The 17813-nt window shown below is 37.4% G+C and overlaps 2 protein-coding genes across 5 annotated transcripts; one reads left to right on the top strand and one right to left on the bottom strand.

Moving 5' to 3' along the window:
- Positions 1-4039: 4039 nt before the first annotated feature.
- Positions 4040-13619, top strand: LOC113731594 (uncharacterized). Of its 2 annotated transcripts, none has more exons than XM_027256950.2 (9): positions 4040-4442; positions 4708-5330; positions 6127-6252; positions 6332-6526; positions 7143-7370; positions 7460-8584; positions 9112-9399; positions 10887-11328; positions 12343-13619. In XM_027256950.2, the coding sequence occupies exons 2-9, from the start codon at positions 4713-4715 to the stop codon at positions 13191-13193; spliced, it is 3873 nt and encodes a 1290-aa protein (XP_027112751.2). In that variant the 5' UTR covers positions 4040-4442; positions 4708-4712; the 3' UTR covers positions 13194-13619. The 2 variants fall into 2 exon arrangements, with proteins under 2 accessions (XP_027112751.2, XP_071935668.1); XM_072079567.1 differs by having other exon boundaries at positions 4123-4442; positions 7143-7265.
- A 382-nt stretch (positions 13620-14001) lies between these two features.
- Positions 14002-16785, bottom strand: LOC113731595 (transcription factor GTE7). 3 transcript variants are annotated; one of them, XR_003458565.2, is made up of 4 exons: positions 15060-16785; positions 14735-14945; positions 14496-14638; positions 14002-14407 (listed from the first exon to the last, which is right to left on the bottom strand). XR_003458565.2 is itself a non-coding variant. In XM_027256951.2 (3 exons), exons 1-3 carry the CDS (start codon positions 16539-16541, stop codon positions 14580-14582), a joined length of 1752 nt encoding a protein of 583 aa, XP_027112752.2. In that variant the 5' UTR covers positions 16542-16785; the 3' UTR covers positions 14336-14579. The 3 variants fall into 3 exon arrangements, 1 of the variants encoding a protein (XP_027112752.2); XR_003458566.2 differs by having other exon boundaries at positions 14167-14407; positions 14516-14638; XM_027256951.2 differs by having other exon boundaries at positions 14336-14638.
- Between the last annotated feature and the right edge of the window lie 1028 nt (positions 16786-17813).

Genomic DNA, 17813 nt, shown 5'->3' with positions numbered 1-17813 from the left:
TTAAATTTGACCAAGAAGATATGAAGGTAACTCAGTCTAAAATTTTAGCGGGGCCAAATTAGTCAAAATTTTAATTTATTAATAATAGGGGTAAATTAGTCCAAATTTTAGTTATTTCATTAAAATAGTCAAATTAGTTCAAAACATAAATTTTTTATTACAAGGGGCAACTTTGTCCGAAATTATGGTTTTGTCTGAAATAAGCAAAAAGTTTAGTTTTGTTAGTGGCATGGGTAAATCAGTCTAAAATTATGGTATATCATTAATATGGCAAATTAGTCCAAAATATAATTTTTTATTAGTAGGGATAAATTCATCCAAAAATTTACTATGTGATTAATAGGGGCAAATTAGTCAAAAATTTATATAATATTATAGTAAGGGAGTAGGTTTATGTAGTTGTTAAAATAAAGTATTATCATATATATATATATATATATATATATATATATATATATATATATATATATATATAATAAAGTCGTATTCTCATTCTTATCCTTTTATTTTGTCTCTTTCCTACGTGACTTAACGACAGGGCAAGTAGGTGCAACGCGCTTTATGAGTTAGCCCCCTAATAACCTACGCTATTCCATCCCTCTTTTTTCTCTTGCCTTTACAATTCTAGATAATCCTTCCATAATTATCTCTTCCATTCCTTCACCTTTTTGTTCCTTAACCCTAATCGTCAGGCCTAAATTTTATAGGGATTAGTATAAATAATTTTGAATTATGTTTTTATCTGTTTCATCTTCAACTCAAAAGTTCGAAATATCAATTCAAATATTAGATTATCTTTATCAGATTATCGCTATCACAGATACTCTACATTTTTACTCATATATATGGTTCTCGATCTATTACTCATCACTTTATCAAGCAGTGAAAATGTTTACACTTTTCCACCAATTTTTTTGGAAAGTTTTTTTTTTTTTTTTTACTTCAATGCAAGGACCGGATTTGGAACTTCGTTTTTATTCCCTTCAATGCAAGGACCGCATTTGGACTTTGTTTATGTTCGCTGTATGTGGTCTGTAATTTCCTACACCTTCTTCATAGCTAGGTCATTGAATTTGAATTTTCTAAATAAGTCTTCAAAAGTTATAGTTTGGTTTTTATTTCTGATAAGGTTTTTGTAATTAATTTGTTATTTCAATTTATGAATTCACTCTTCAATTCAAGTAGAACACATATTGCTTTTTGGTTAGTGATTTAAAAGTGGCCTTTTAAACTGTGTTTTCACACGATTTTTTAATTACCTTTGACAATTTATTAATTGTCTTCAACAATGTACTATTTTTTTTTATTTTCTAGGTTTCTGGTGTTAAAAAATTTTTGTGCAGTTTTCAATGTTTTTTTTACTCTTTGGTAGAAAGCTTCTAAAGAATAAGAAGGTGTCACTGATTACATAAATGACAAGGCATCAAGTTCATTGTCATACAGCAGTTCACGTCATGCAATATACATCAGACTATTTAGATTTTTTATATTTTTGACTTAAGAGCAAAATACATCTTATGTTTTCGTTTTGCTTCTATTAGCCGTGAACAGATTTAGAAGGTTGCTGTGTTCCTATGACTTGATTGATTCTGAATTCTGATCTTTTATTAATACTTCATTCGGTTTCTTTTCTTTTCACATTAACCTTTAAGCCATTTATATTAAGTACCAAAATTGATGTTTTGGTAACGGGTTGGCCATTCTTTTGTTTACAGAAGATCAGCCAAGATTTGATCTTGCATATTTTCAAGTTTTTGAATGTTATCATATCGTCGAATGTTTTTTTTTTTTTTTTTTTTGAATTATTAATCACTGAATTAGATGTTTAAATTTACATTATAAGACTATTTTTGAATAACAATGTGCACATAATAATGTATTTAAGAAAGGTTATAATAGATTATACAATAAGTTTGTATTTTATGCAAATATTTTCATGAACTACACTAAATAATTTATTATTTTTAAACAATTTCCATTCAACGAATGGGTACAAAACTAGTTATATTAGTAAAGATAGATAAGTCCCAATTGTTATCATCACACCTCTTACTTATCTGGGGGCAATTCATATACCCTCTCTTATGAGATTATTTTATCCCTAATATGGTGGATTAATTCAGTTACGTAGGATGTACAATTTTATACATAAAATGCAACTAAACACGGGATGACATAAGATTAATAATCTAATGCTATATCATCTCATGAATCAAAGGAACCCATAGTTGGTAAATATAAGCCACCATTTAACTTTTTGTGTTGGCCCCTAAAAAAATTCATTAGTTTATGCTAAAACCCTAAAAAAAAAAAAAACCTTGCAAGAAAGTTTCTACCCTTGTCCCTATGATTATGATTAGAGGAAACTTTTCGAATAGCTCCTAAACTATTGTCTTTGTATGGTTTTGGCCTCTTAATTATAAATTGTCATAAATAAGCCCTTGAACAAAAAAAAATGTTTAGTTTAAGAACTGCCATCAATTTTTAGAGGTGACGAAATTAGGGGCAAAACCGACCAAACAGAAAAATCAACCCATGAAAATAGTCTAAAAGATCTCATTGATTGATTATTTCATCAAATTAGGGTTAGAGAAGGTGGAAGATGAAAGAAGAGAAAGAAACATTAATGATTAAACTCTATGTTATTAGTTGACTTAATTTAATTAAATTGCGCATTAGTTTTTTTTTGCTTGGTCAATTTTACCCCCAATTCCATTACATTTGAAGCCTAAAATTGATGAAAGTCCTTAAATTAAGTTTTTTTTTAATTCAAGGGCTGATTTACAACAATTTATAGTTGAGGGATGAAACCATGTAAAGTGAAGAGTTTAGGGCCTATTTGGTTCACGGGATGACACAAGATTGGATTAATCATCTTGTACCATCTTATGTTTGGTTGCATTTTATACATGAGATGACATATCCTACCTAACTGAATTAATCCCTTATTCATGGGTTAAAATAATCCCATGAGAGATGTGGGATTAGTCATTTCGGGATGACTAACAAATAGGATGATAAAATTTTAACTAATTTATCCTTGCAAAAAATACAAATTTATACTCTTATAATTATATAACCCTACTCCCACATGATAATATAATATGAATAGACTAATGTGCCCCTATAAATTATTTTTAAAGTTTTTGACTAATTTGTCCATATTACCAATATAACAATATTTGGACTAATTTACCTTTATGAACGATTTAAATTCATATTGGCTATTATTTAACCATACTCTCACATAATAATATCACAATAAACAGACTAATTAGTCCCTACTAATTATATTAAAACTTTTTGACTAATTTGCCCTTATTTATTATTTTAAAATTTTTGACTTACCCCTATTAATTGATTTAAATTTTTTGACTAATTTGCCATTAATATCATAATAGAAGAACTATATTATCCTTGGACTAAATTACTTTTACTAAGCTTATTTCTAAATAAAATTTTATATAAATACATGATCTTATCAATTGGGTTTTGTGAACGGGGACTTCAATAAACTCAAACTCGATCCAAAGAAAAATCTTCTATATTAACTTGAGTTTGGCTTATTTAAAACTCTTAAAATGAGTTATGTTTTAATCGATTTAGCCCTAATTTAGCCAAAATTCAGCCCATTATTTGATTAGATTTCAAATTTAGGTTCAAAAGTTTGGTCAAAATCTATTTTTAAGGGCTCAAATGAATTAAGTTTGAATAAATGTGAAATTTTATATATTAAAACCCTTGATTGACTTTATAATTCTGAAGTTTTAAACTATTTTATTTTAATAAAAGTTATAAATTATTAAATTATTTTATTAAAAAGAATCTATAAATTAAGGAATGCTTTGGTCATTAAAATAGTAATCCTATCCCATTCAATCTACAATCAAACACAAAATAGGATTATTTTTAAATATATCATTTCCAATTCGGAATCAACCACATACTAGATAAATTGAATTATTTATTTGGCATAGACTCAACCTAAGATTAATAATTTGAGGATGAATTATCCTATCTCATCAGATCCGTAAACCAAACGGACCCTAAGGGTTTGATTCGGGTTTTCCCTCTCTCTCTCTCTCACACAAAAAAAAGGGTTTTGATTCGGGTTTAGGGTTTAGGGGAGTAATTGCAGGCTCGCAGCTTCTCTGGTTCAGCACCAAAACCCGTTCTGAAGTGGGGGAAAAAAGGGGAAAAAAAAAAGGAAAAGAAGAAAAAGAAAAGGAAATTTGTCTTCGCCTCCTTCTTCTTCTCCTTTACCCTTGTCCTGCATAATAAAACTACTCCCTGTTCTTTCCAGGTTCCACCGTCCCCCTCCATCCTTCTCACCGCCTTCCCCTCACGGACCAACAAACCCGACTCCTTCTTTGCCTCGCTTCTTGAATTCTCGTAGGCTACTATCGTCTACACCTCAGCACCATTCAAGCCCGTTTTTTCAGGTTTGTGTCCTCCGTCAATCGCCATCGTCTCTCCAAAATAAGGGCACTGCATCTTAAGAAAAATATTGTCCCTTTTATTAATTGATAAAAAAGATGAAATGTTGTTCATTTTTAATTGGACCTAATTAAATACTAGTAGTGTAAAAAAGGGAAGTATTTTTCATTTTCTTTTTTTCTTTTTGTAGGATTGTTGTGATATTTTATCAAATAATTTTTGGGTTTGAATTGGTTTTCATAATGGTGCTGATATTTGATGTTTGTACAGGACACATGGGGAATAAGAAAAGAGTTTCCAGTTCTTTAGATGAGGTAGACAAGGTACACAAACAAATAGACATAAGTATTGAAAGTAGTGGTGGCTCAGAACCCTTCAAGAAGAGATTGAAAAAGGAGAAAAAGAATAAAGAAGCTAAAGGTGAGAATGATTTTGATGTCCCCTCAACCTCACCTTCTAGTAAGCCCACTTCTGCAAATCCGATGGAGAGAAGAAAGCAAAGGAAAGCACTCGACAAAGTTAGGCATCATGTGGAGGTGGAAGCTGTTAAGACAAACCAAGTGGGCTTAGATTTGAAAGAAAACCCGAGCAAAACAGATGAGGAAGTATCCTCACCTGGTACTAGTGGCGGTACTAATGTTTTGCCTGAGTTCCATATTGGGGTGTTTAAGCACCTGGCATCTGCTGATGCTAGTGTTAGACAAGCAGCAGCAGAGACAATGGTAATGGAGCTGCAGGCTGTTCAAAAAGCATATGACAAGCTTGAGAACAAGGAGGGCGTAGAGGGTGGACTAAAGTTGGAAGCTGATAAAGATGATGGATTGAATAGTTGTGCCCCCTCAGTGGGATATGCTGTCCGGAGGCTTATTCGTGGTGTTTCATCATCTAGAGAGGTTCATGTCCTTCTGTTTGTTTCATATTTTTTTGGAGAATCTGGTAGCAGCAATGATGTTTTTAATTATGCATGATGCGATATTTAATACAGCTACTATGAAGATTGTGATTTTGTCTTTTGCGCTGCCTATCTTCTATGAAAACAAATCCTCTTCTGCATGAATTGGCAATACATGATAATCTTGATGCATGGTACAATATAAAATTTGCTCCTGTTGACCTAGAGGTTGACTGTGATATTCTTTTTCTTCTGGGAGTGAGGCTGCATAGAGCAACACTTACTAGTTGATACTGTTTTTTGAGCTTCTTGCTCTTTCTATTGCCCATAAACTGACATACCTTAAGGAAGAATCTTATAGTTGAATAAGTGACACCCCCTCCCAATCTCTCAACTTTTATGTTGAGGGTAAGAAACTAAACGTATTTGGAGCACTTTGTGCATGTGTTGAATTCCCTGTATGCTGAATTTGTGCATGTGTTGCATGTTTAATTTTAGCGCCATTCTTAGACTCTAGAGTAGACCTAAATATCCGTAATAGTCCAAATAGCCCAACTTGTACACGCACTGAAGAGAAAAAATCTAATGGAACTTCCATAAATCTGATTTAATCTTGTTAATTTTTTTTTGGGGGCTTAGGTGAAATTCTAGTGGCTCTATCCACCATGTCTGACAAATACAGATTTAATTGTTTCAGCTACTATGTTGGTTTTGCTTGTCGCATTAATACTGAGACATGCTCTGCTATACAAAATAAGTTATGCTAATAGCTAACTATGTGCCATTCTTGATTGCAGTGTGCAAGACAAGGATTTGCTTTAGGTTTGACTGTTCTCATTGGTGAGGTTCCTAATATTAGACTTGATTCACTATTGAAGCTAATTGTTGATTTGTTGGAGGTCTCTTCTTCAATGAAGGGTCAGGTGGGTATTATACCTCTGTTCTTTGGTATCTTGACGCTGTTTCTATTTTCATTTATAAAGTCATGTGGCGGTGTCACAGGAAGCAAGGGACTGCCTCTTGGGTCGGTTGTTTGCTTATGGAGCCCTTGCACGATCAGGAAGAATAACTGAGGACTTTTCGAACAAGAATACTCCATACATCAAAGAATTTACAAGTTCTCTCACCTCTCTTGCAGCCAAGAAGCGGTACTTGCAGGAACCTGCAGTCTTAGTTATGCTGGAATTGGTTGAAAAGGTACTTTATTATTGTAACAGTCTCCAGAAAATGGATAAAAATGATTCTTTTCAATACTGTGAGGGATGTATCTTTTTGCGTTGCCTTTGGAACATATTATGCATCTAGATGCTAAATTATTGACTTATTTAGGGGAATGATGATCTGATAACTAGTAGGCTATGATACTTTCTGTTGGATGTTCAAGTTTGCAAAATGAAGTAAATGGGCGCTCTATGCATACATAGTGCATAATACTTCCACTCTTGCTTGGTCTTGGAAGTGATACTTGAATAGAGGTCAACCATTCAGTTATGTAAATTTGTTTTACTTTTACCTATTTTGATCCTGTCATTTTGTAGCTGCATCAAGTTGCTCGTACGCTTAGCCCAAGTTAATTGACCTTCACAAATGTCATTCAATTTCATTGAAGAGTTTGAATATCATATGTAAACAAAAGATTTCAAGCATGCTGTTGTACAGACTGAATTGTTGGTTATTTGAGAAAGATCAGAGATTTTCTGTTTTTAGACTGTTATTTTTGTTTTTCTGTTTCTACAGACATTTAGCTCCATAATGTGATTTAGGGATCTTTGGCATGCATCTAAACTCTTTGACATATGTGTTAAATATTCAGTTACCTGTCAAGGCCTTGTTGGATCAAGTTCTTGAAGCTCCAGGACTTCAGGAATGGTTTGAAGGTGCAACTGAAACTGGGAATCCAGATGCCTTGCTTCTGGCACTTAAAATGCGTGAAAAGGTTGGCTTTGATCATGGAGTATTTGTCAAAATTTTGCCTTCTGAATACAGCACCAGCAAGCTTTTCTCTGCTGACTATCTCTCGTCAGTTGCAAATTGCTTAAAGGTGATTGAAGTCATCTTTCTTCTTACTAATATTTGAGTGAAAGCAAAATGGTGGAATATATCATGGTACTACTATGTTGTTATTTGCAGGAGTCAACATTTTGCCAGCCTCGCATTCATAGTGTCTGGCCTGTTTTGGTAAATATTCTCTTACCTGATATTGTTTCACAAGATATGGATTCTGCATCAACCCTTAACTCAGCTAAGAAGCACAAAAAAGGTCGTAAGGGCAGCTCAGCTGAAGACGATATTGAGAAGAATCTTCGGTGCTTTTGTGAAGTAATTATTGAAGGGTCACTGTTAACATCGTCTCATGACCGAAAACACTTGGCTTTTGATATTCTACTACTGCTTTTTCCAAAGCTTCCCTCTTCTTGTGTCCAAGCTGTGTTATCTTACAAACTTATTCAGTGCCTTGTGGATATTCTATCTACAAAAGATTCCTGGCTTTACAAAGTTGCTCAATTTTTTTTGAAAGAATTGTCGCGGTTGGTCAAGAATGATGATGGCAAAAGAGTTGAAGTAATTGTGGCCCTACAGAAGCATAGCAATGGGAAATTCGATTGCATTACGCAGACAAAGACAGTTAAAGTTTTGATGTCAGACTTTAAGTCTGAATCAGGTTGCTTATTGTTTGTTCAGGAATTAGTTAACATGTTTCTGGATGAAGGACATGCTTCAGACGAACCGTCTGATCAGAGTCAAACAACAGATGACAACTCAGAGATAGGTTCAATTGAAGATAAGGATTCTGTTGGTTTAACAGGAACTTCGGACTTCTTGAAAAGTTGGATTGTAGATTCTCTCCCGTATGTTTTGAAGCATTTAGAGCTGGATCCAGAAGCACGGTTCCGGGTGCAAAAGGAAATTATGAAGTTTCTGGCTGTTCAAGGGCTTTTCTGTTCATCTCTTGGTACTGAAGTGACTTCTTTTGAGCTACAAGAAAAGTTTAGATGGCCTAAATCTGCAATTTCAAGTGCTCTTTCAAGGATGTGCATTGAGCAGGTTGAGTTGCTGCTTGCGAATGCTCAAAAAGGAGAGGGACCTCATGCAGCTGTAGGAGGCCTTGAGTCAAACGATCTTGGCTCTTATTTTATGCGGTTCCTCAGTACTTTGTGCAACATCCCTTCAGTTTCGTTGTTTAGGGTTCTCAATGATGATGATGAAAAAACATTTAAGAAACTGCAGGCTATGGAAGCTCAGTTGTCAAGAGAGGTATTCCATCATCTGGCTCATGTTGTGCTTGAAGTTGTTGAGAGGCTTGTTTCTTTCTATTTATTGTTTCTCATGTCTCTTTTCCTTGGTGGATTATGATAATCGCCCGCCACCAGCACTTTTCTCCACCTAGATATGCTTTTTAGCCTTTCTTCTCTTTGGTAGAGGCAAGGGGATTTTGTTCAATTTAGTGCTTGTTATTGTCCATTTCCTTCTTGAATGCTGATATACTTTTCTATTTAATTCTGGCCCTTCCCTTCCCCACCTTACTGTTTTTTAAGTGAGCTTTTTTAGTGGTTTTTTTGTTGTGTTGGGGGGGGGGAGTTGGGGGTGTGTGGGCAGTGGCTTTTGGTGGGATGTTTTGATCGTGTAAAATTGTAAGCTTAGTAGTTGCCTAAATTACTTTTGATCCAATGGTTTAGCTATGTTATGCATAAAATCCTATTGAAGTGCTTGTTCTGATTTGATCATATGCAGTTTGCCTCTGCAAATAGTTCCACTAATCTTTTTATTTACAATGGTGACAGGAGAGGAACTGTGGGCTAAGCATGGACGCCAACAAATTACATGCTTTGAGGTACTTACTCATACAGTTGTTGCTTCAGATTCTACTTCGACCTGGGGAAGTCCATGAGGCTGCAAATGAACTAATCATATGCTGTAAGAGGGCTTTTGGCACTTCTGATCTTCTTGACTCCTCTGGTGAAGATGAACTAAATGGGGATGGTACACCTGATATAATGGATGTACTTGTGGATACAATGCTTTCACTGCTGCCACAGTCGTCAGCTCCTTTGCGCTCTGCTATTGAGCAGGTGGGTGGCAGAACAGAGTATTTCATTCCTTAGCTTTTGTCTGTTTGACTAGTAAATGTCCATCACCAATTTTTTGGTAATGTTTCACAAGCTGTTGATAATAAATAGAGCTAATAAATAAGGTTTTTGAAGTTTTGACTTGCTGTAGTTTGTCGTGTATGTGTTTTGAATCTGATTTTTTTTTTTATACTTTTCCTCAGTGTTTAAAATCTCAATGTATGGAATTTGTTTTTATCATGTACCATACATGTCGAACTTATAGCTAGTTTGTGAGTTGAGGATAGAAAAGAAAAGAAGAGAAAGGGTAAGTTATGATAGAAAAGAAAGGATAAGAAAAAATTTTGTATGCTTCCATTAGTTTTCCTTCGCTTTCCGCCCGTTTTGGTCAGAAAAAATTTTGTACTGTAGCAGCGCTTGGCTTCCCTTCAAGATCCGTCCGTTTCTTTTCTTTTCCGTCTTACTTAAATGTCCCAAACGTAGAAAAGTCCACCTTTCCCTTCCTTTCTTTTCTATTCCTTTGAAATCTGAACTCCCAAACTAGCTATTAGTCTTTGTGTGAGAAATTCAGTTGAGGAAAGAAACTATACGTTTCTTTTGTCGTCGGTATTGGTTATTAGTCATTTGTAGTGCCAGTTAAGCGTGAGCTTACCAAGAGTGGCATCTCAACAATTCATATTCAGAAGTTTCTTTCCCTGCATTCCAAAGTGGTCTTAGTTGGACTGGGCACGCACTAAGAAAGAGTTTAAAAAATCTTGGAGTTCAATAAATGGAAAACATGTGGGGTCCATATTAATTAGCTGAAATCTACAGTGATGCTGGAGAGCATGTGGGTATACTTTTTAAGTGTGGAAAGTATTTAAGAGTGGAATCTCACTGACTCATATTTATATATTTTTGTCCCTGCATTACAAATTGGTTTTACTTTGACTTAGCATGGGTATTATGAGAGTTAAAAACATTGAGCTGGTCAAGAAGTGGAAAACATGTGGGGTCCATATTGATTAGCTGAAATTTAAAGTGATAAACTTGTGAACATGTGGGGTCACTTCATTTCTTTGTGTCAGTTTCCAAGTTTCCATGTAAGAAATTTTTTTTTTTTGTTGGGAGGGACTAAAAACTCTAGGAAGACGGTCAATTTGAATGGGAGGGAAATACATTTGTCAGAGGCAAGGAGAGATGAGATCAACAGTACAGTATCTTGTGGTTGTACAAGATTTTGATTCTTTGGTGGCTGTTTGTAAATGGTTGTAGTTGTTGAAACAAATGATCACTGTCATCTTGTACTTTGGTGAACAGGCATTTGAAATCATTCATGTTCTAACAAAATCATGTTTGTTAAGCTTGAATTTTTGATTGGTCCACTTCCAAATATCTTATGTGGATATGACTCTTGATGACGGTGTTCTCTGAACTGTATGTTAAATGCTACTTTTGGATTTCCCAATATTTAAATGGATAACTGTTAAGAGTATTCAAATTTTTTTCAGGTTTTCAAATATTTCTGCAATGATGTCACAGAAGATGGACTGATGCGGATGTTACGGGTGATAAAGAAAGATCTGAAACCAGCTAGACATCATGACACTGGCATTGAAGATGAAGATGATGATGAGGATGATCTTCTTGATATTGAAGAAGCCGAGGAATCAGATGAAGCTGAGACAGGTGAAACAGCTGACAGCGATGAGCAGACAGATGATTCTGAGGCAGTGTGCCAAGTTGAGGCAGCAGGCAACGAACTTCCTGAGAATTCTGATGATTCGGATGGCGGGATGGATGATGATGCAATGTTCAGAATGGATACTTATCTGGCACGTATTTTTAAGGAACGAAAAAACCAAGCTGGAGGTGAAACAGCTCAGTCCCAGCTTGTACTATTTAAACTCCGTGTTCTCTCTTTGCTGGAGATTTACCTACATGAGAATCCAGGCAAGTATCTGTTGCTAGATTGGGTTAACATTTGTTGCAAATCTTTTCACTATGGGCATTGAGGTTATTTTGTATTTGTCAATAACTATAGTTTTGAAAACAAAAGGAATGAAAATCATAGATAATGGATCAACATCTATCTAGCATTTATCCTAAATTAAATCTCAAGTTACTTTTGAACATGTTTGAAACCTGAGAATAAGGATAGGTATACACATTATATTTAATTTTGACTCTGTGTTTGCCTGTCTATTGGATAACCTAACAATTACTTTTAATTTCAGTTTCCTGGTAACTCAAGAATGATATTCTGTGTGCCTATAATAATAATGATAAAAGATTTTTGTCTGCCTTCCCATTTGCTTTGCTTTTTCTTTACTGCTTTCGGGGTAAATAATGGTGATTAAGTCTGGCAACCTTTAATAGCCATTGTAAGGTTTACCTTGCACAATATATGTACATGGTTAAGAATCTAGTAATATAAGGAAGCTAAAAACAATCAATTGCAGTTCATCATTTTGCTTCCCATGTTGCTTTTGTTTCATTGTTCTTATACTTTGACTATCTTCATCCTTCTTTCTTTTCTATTTTTGAGTCAATTTCGTGTCTGCTCTTTTTGTATTCTTTTAAACGGCATATGGTCCTATAACTTTTATTGCTAGATAGTATGGCCTGAATGAGTGAGATGGAGAATAGGGCTAAACCAAATAAAGGATTTTCCTGTTCTTGCATTGGAAGAGAACATTGCATTATTAAGTCAAAGCATATCTTGGTTGGGATTTGAGAGGAAGGAGACTTTATCAAAAAATGAGCTAGAGTTAAAGAGTATTGTTCCCAAGGATTCCGACAAAAATAATTAAGACAGTAAGGCGACATGCTTGTGATTAGATTATACAGTCACAAGGTATATCTCTGGCATTTGCCAGTGTGCATTAGGGTAGGTTATTTTGAAATAGTAAACATGCATTAGAAGGATCTTTAACTTTTCACTATTTCTAAATTCTCTTGCTGTAGGTAAGCCACAGGTGTTAAAAGTGTTATCAAACCTGGCTCAGGCATATGTAAATCCTCATACTACAGAGGGTAGTGAGCAGCTTGGTCAGCGTATCTGGGGAATTTTGCAAAAGAAAATATTTAAAGCCAAGGAGTATCCAAGGGGAGAGGCCGTGCAGCTCTCTGTACTTGAATCTCTTTTAGAGAAAAACTTGAAGTTAGCAGCAAAACCATTTAAGAAAAAGAAATCAGGTTCCAGTACATCGAGTAAGAAACACACAGCCTCATGGAATCGACACAAGATGGTTACTGCACTTGCTCAAAATTCAACATTTTGGATCCTTAAAGTTATGGATGCAAGAAATTTCTGTGTGTCAGAATTGCAAAGGGTTTTTGACATTTTCAAGGGTATGTTGGCATCTTATTTTGATAGCAAAAAATCCCAAATTAAATCTGAATTTCTGAAAGAGATATTTAGAAGAAGACCATGGATTGGGCATAATCTGTTTAGCTTTCTGCTGGAGAAATGTGGTACCGCAAAGTCACAGTTTCGGCGAGTTGAAGCTCTTGATCTGATAGCCGAGGTACTGAAATCCCTTACTACTAACGCTGATGACAGTAGCCAGCATTCACTGGTGAAGATTATGAAGAGCAATCTTCAGCAGTTATGTAACCTGATTAAGGTGTTGGTGACAAATATGCCAGAGAAGCAGTCAAGAAGGGCTGATGTGCGGAAGTTCTGTAGCAAGGTCTTCCAGACTTTAACTAACCTAAACTTGACCACGTCATCTCTTAAAGCATTGGAATCTGATGCCCGTGCTGCTTGTGAATCTCAACTTGGTGATGTATTTCTTGCTTTTGTGAAGCGGTGACATGGGGTGTACTAGCGGTACGAGGTGGCGGTTCACTGCTTCTTGGTGGTTATCTGGTCCTGCCTCACTGATCACAGAGCTCTTTGTTATCGTTATTTGTCATGTTAGCAGAGGAGAGAGCACGGTCGTTATGGTCATAAAAGGACCAGTCAATTTTGGAATATTGCAGTTGTGTATTTAAATGGTTTTTCCTTTGTGGTCTTAATTTTCAGGTTACTTGCTGGAATTGAAACGCGTAATACTCTCTCCCATCCTCCTCCTGTTTTATAAACCTCTACCTCGTCGATGAGCGGGTCGGTCTTGGTTCTCTGTAACTTGCAGTTTAACTTGAATGCTAGGGACAAAGATCAGTTAAATTAAATAGCATGCAAATTTGCACTTTTGATTTGCTCGGAATTCCCATATGAAAGGGCCGGGCCAGCTGCACCCCTATTATGTTATTATGATGCATGGTGCCTTTTTTATTATTCATTAAATAGAACAAATAGAAAATGACAATCAAAAACCATAAGCTTTTCATTAATCATTTCACGCAAACAGCCAAATAAGGCAGGCCAATACACCATCCAATGCTGCTAATCTGCTTCACTGATTATCCAATTCCATATTTCTCATCGACCCCTTGAATCGTTTCCTTTTTACTTTTCCATCGACGCTATTTGCTGCTCATGCTACCAGAAAATACCACCACAGCGGCAGTCTTGAAGAGAGCACACCGGAATGTGGCCAATTTTTTTTTTTTGCCATGTACAAGGATATGATCGAAATTGCTGTCTAATTAGTAGGATGGATATGAGCATGGCCAGAATTTAGGGAAAGCTTGTTTTATACAATTCAATCAATCTGAGTTTTGAGTTGCATGTACTCAAAATTTTAACTCCTGATCACTAGTTCTTGTGACCAGGCACTTGGGAAACTACATAGAAGCATAATGCAATTTGCTAGTGCGCAAAATGTCTTATCCCCACAGCAATAAAACTGAGACAGATCAAAGCTATATTAGAGCGGTAAAACTGTACAGGGGGGCATCTCAACTACCTACATTATCTTATCATTCACCACCGGTAACCAAAGCCAGTCTCCTCAGACCCAGTGTAGGAGTATAAGACTGCAAGTCAAAACCTAACTACCACTCACTCGTCTTTCCTCAGCCAAAGCTAATCCAATCTTGGGCTTCCCTCTGGAATATACAAGTTGGCGTGATCTTCATGACTCTGCAAAATTTGATCAAAATACTTGAGCCCGGGCTTACAAACTCGGCAGAAGTTGGAAGGGTGTCAATGGAGGGAAGGGTGTAAATACCTTCTCATGAAACAACCAACCTGAAAGGAACGAAACCCACAAAGGGAGCAACTACCCAATTCAGCAGTTTTTCCACAACTCGGTTCAAGATTGTGCATCATCAGCATCCGAGTCACTCCCAGAGGAACTACCTGAATCCGAATCTGTACAAAGAGCCTCTAGCTGGTAAACATCCTATACAAACATTCTAAATCCGGGCAACACAGCTCAACCTTAAAAAGTAACACAAGAATCTATACCACTGGAAGAGGAAGAATCACTGCTTGAGCTGCTGGAACTGCTAGAACTACTACTGGCATGGCCATGATCTTGACCAACACCGTCATCTTTCTCAATTTCCACTGGGGGAAAGCTCGTTGCAGGCATGTCATCATCGATGTCCACATCCTCATCACCAGCTTCACCTTTCCTGGGTTTCTTTATTGAATCATTCCTTTCACTAACCGCACCCTGTTGCAACATTTACAATAAAAAAATAAATTCAGCGTTAGTACAACCCAGGAGAAAACAAATGAACAAATTCGAATTCAGAATCCAACATAAGGACGGGTCAGCATATATTACCCCATCAACTTCCGCATTGGAGGTACTTGGTACAGCTGCTGCATTGTTGTTATTCATCATCAATGCCTGCCTCTTAGTTTTGCTAACCATCTTCTTCCAATTGGTGACAAATCTATCTAGCTCCCAAAGAGTCTCTGTGTCGAGGGCTTCAATGTCGAGCTCAATTTCATCACCCTCTTGCGCCAAATGCTCATTTCTCTTCCGTATAATCTGCACCAATTGTGGCATTTTCTCCTGAGGTAAACTCTGCAGCCCAATTCCAAGCTTATGCTTCTCCTCCATACTCATCTCTCTCTTATTCGGATCCTTAGCCCTTGGCTTCGGCTGCTTCGTCATTGCCGCTCTTACAGCTGTCTGTGATGGCATCGCAGGAGGAGCCCTCACTGGAGAAGGGGTTGGTACTGGGGATTGTGATTTTGGAGGATTCAAGGGAGGTGGGGGATTGGAAGGGGTCGAAGCACTAGAATGAGCCTGCATTCTCTCCTGCTTCTTTACAACAGGGCTAGATTTTGGTTTTTTTGCCCTTTCTGGTGTTGGAATGTGATTCCAAGAACTTCCCTGCAATTCTTCTACCAAACCACCAAAACCACTGCCGCCACCACCAGAAAACCCCCTACGATTACCAATTTTCTCCTCGATCGGCCTGAACAATTCCTCAAATCTGGCCAGAAGAAACTCAGCCCAGCCATGGACTTGATCCGTTTTAGGGTTATACAACAGAGAATTATTGAAAGTCAACCGCACGTCCGCTGCAAATTCAGCAGGGGAAGGATATTTGGCCATATTTGATTTCACAGACCCCAAATCCATGGGCCTTTTCACAATTTGATGATAATCGTGAAGCCCTAAATTGACTGCATCAACAGGTGCATTAAATATCCAGCCGTTCTTATGTTTCATCAGCTTCGTCAAAATCTGCCTACATTCCTTCATCAAACCCTCATTATCCACGCTATTGCCAGCATTCCCGACGGGTGCCCTATCTATGCAGTTGGGAAATCTTTTCGGATCTTTATTGGATCCTACAGGAATTGGCCTTTTATTGCCAGGCAGTTTCTTGGATTTTCCGTGAGATTTGGGATTGTGAGCGCTGTTGCAGCCGCTGAAATGACCGGACTCTATTCGATCTCGCAAGTTTCGGATCTGCTCCAGCTCAGAAAGCAGGCGTTTCCGCAGCTCCGACAGCTCGCTTTTGGTATAGGACGTGACGTTGTACGTCATATACCGGCCATGGTTGAATCCGTTTCGGTTGATTTCAGTTGTTGGAATTTGATTGAAAGAGTAGGCATCGTCGGACGCCGTCTGAGTAACGGCCGGCGAATTGTCGTGGTTCTGACGGGCGCCGCCGTTGACTGCTTGAGGGTGAAATTGCTTCTGCTTCTTCTTAGGGTTAGGGTTCAAGTAAGGTAATTTCCCCATGAATCCGCCACCAGATTGCGCCCAGCTCGATTCATTGCCGCTGGCTAAGACGGCGGAGGCCATGACGTGCACCGGCGTACGGCAGATCTCCGGGGGATTCGATCCCTTTCAAGTTGTTCGAAAAACATGTATCTTACAGAGCGTCTGCTCCACGCGCTCGACGAAATTTCCCGGCAAATCCTCCTCCGGTCACCGGCCTCCGGCAGCTATTCCGGCTAAAGGGATCTGGATGAATTTGTCGTGTGGAGGAAAATAGAAGTGGATGCCAAAGGAGGTGTGTAGAGGCTAGGGTTTGGATGGATTGAGCGAGGAATGAGAGAGGGAGGGCAAGGCTTCTTAAAGGCGATAAGATCTACCCGTGAGATTTTCGGGCAGGATTGGGACCTTAGATGTAATTGTGATTGTTGATCCAACGGTGCACGTGAGTTTGTTTGCTGTCCGAGGGGGGTGCCCGGGATATCTGGCATATACGGTGGAGATGATAGGAACAGAACACGTGGAGGAACATATGGCGTTGGATAGAGAGGTTTCCTGGAAGAGAGGGGTGCGGTATATTAATTGAGTTTGAAGTGAATTTGGGTCGCATGTGTCCAGAATTTAGGGTTTTGTGGAAGAAACCCAACACACCCCATGCCCTCCCTCCCTCGCTCCCTCTGGGGGACCCGCGGGATGCTGAAATGGGGCCCAAGCGCAGGTGACGTGGAATTGGAGGTAGAAGACGTGAAGTAGAAGCAAAACGCGCATTCGCATGTGGGCAGCTGTCGACGTGTCAGGGAAGATCGTGTCAAACCCAGGGGCATCTTAGGAAAGTGACGACAGCGTAAACGTTAAATTAACGCCGAACGTCGTGAGACCTTGATTCCGCTTCTACCCTCGGAAGGTTCCTTTTCCCCCCTCCCTTTTAATGGTCCCTCTAATGGTCTTTCCCGTATGGTTACTACAAACATGTTTTTGTTTTCAATAACCACATGCACATATTTTAGACGAAACAAAAACATCATTCTGTACACATGTCACCGTTTTAATTGCAAAATTTTAGATAAACACATGTACATACTTTAGACATGTTGGTGATCTAGTAAGGCCCGTTTCAATTGCAACTTTTTTTATTCTTTTTTTTTTTTAAGAAAAACATACCATGATGATGATGTGACATACATAAAGTGAAAAATTTTTAAAAAAAGATGATTAAAAAATATATCGAAAGAATTTTTCTCACAATCTAAAAAAAGTCTGAATTTTGTTTATTTGTAAAATGTTACGTGAAAAAATAAAAGTAACCTGTTTTTTTTTTTTTTGCATGTTATCATTTTTTTCCACGCAAATAGCGCATTG

This window comes from Coffea arabica, chromosome 2e, assembly GCF_036785885.1.
Source record: "Coffea arabica cultivar ET-39 chromosome 2e, Coffea Arabica ET-39 HiFi, whole genome shotgun sequence".
NCBI lineage: Eukaryota > Viridiplantae > Streptophyta > Magnoliopsida > Gentianales > Rubiaceae > Coffea > Coffea arabica.
This window is presented reverse-complemented; position numbering and strand designations above follow the sequence as displayed.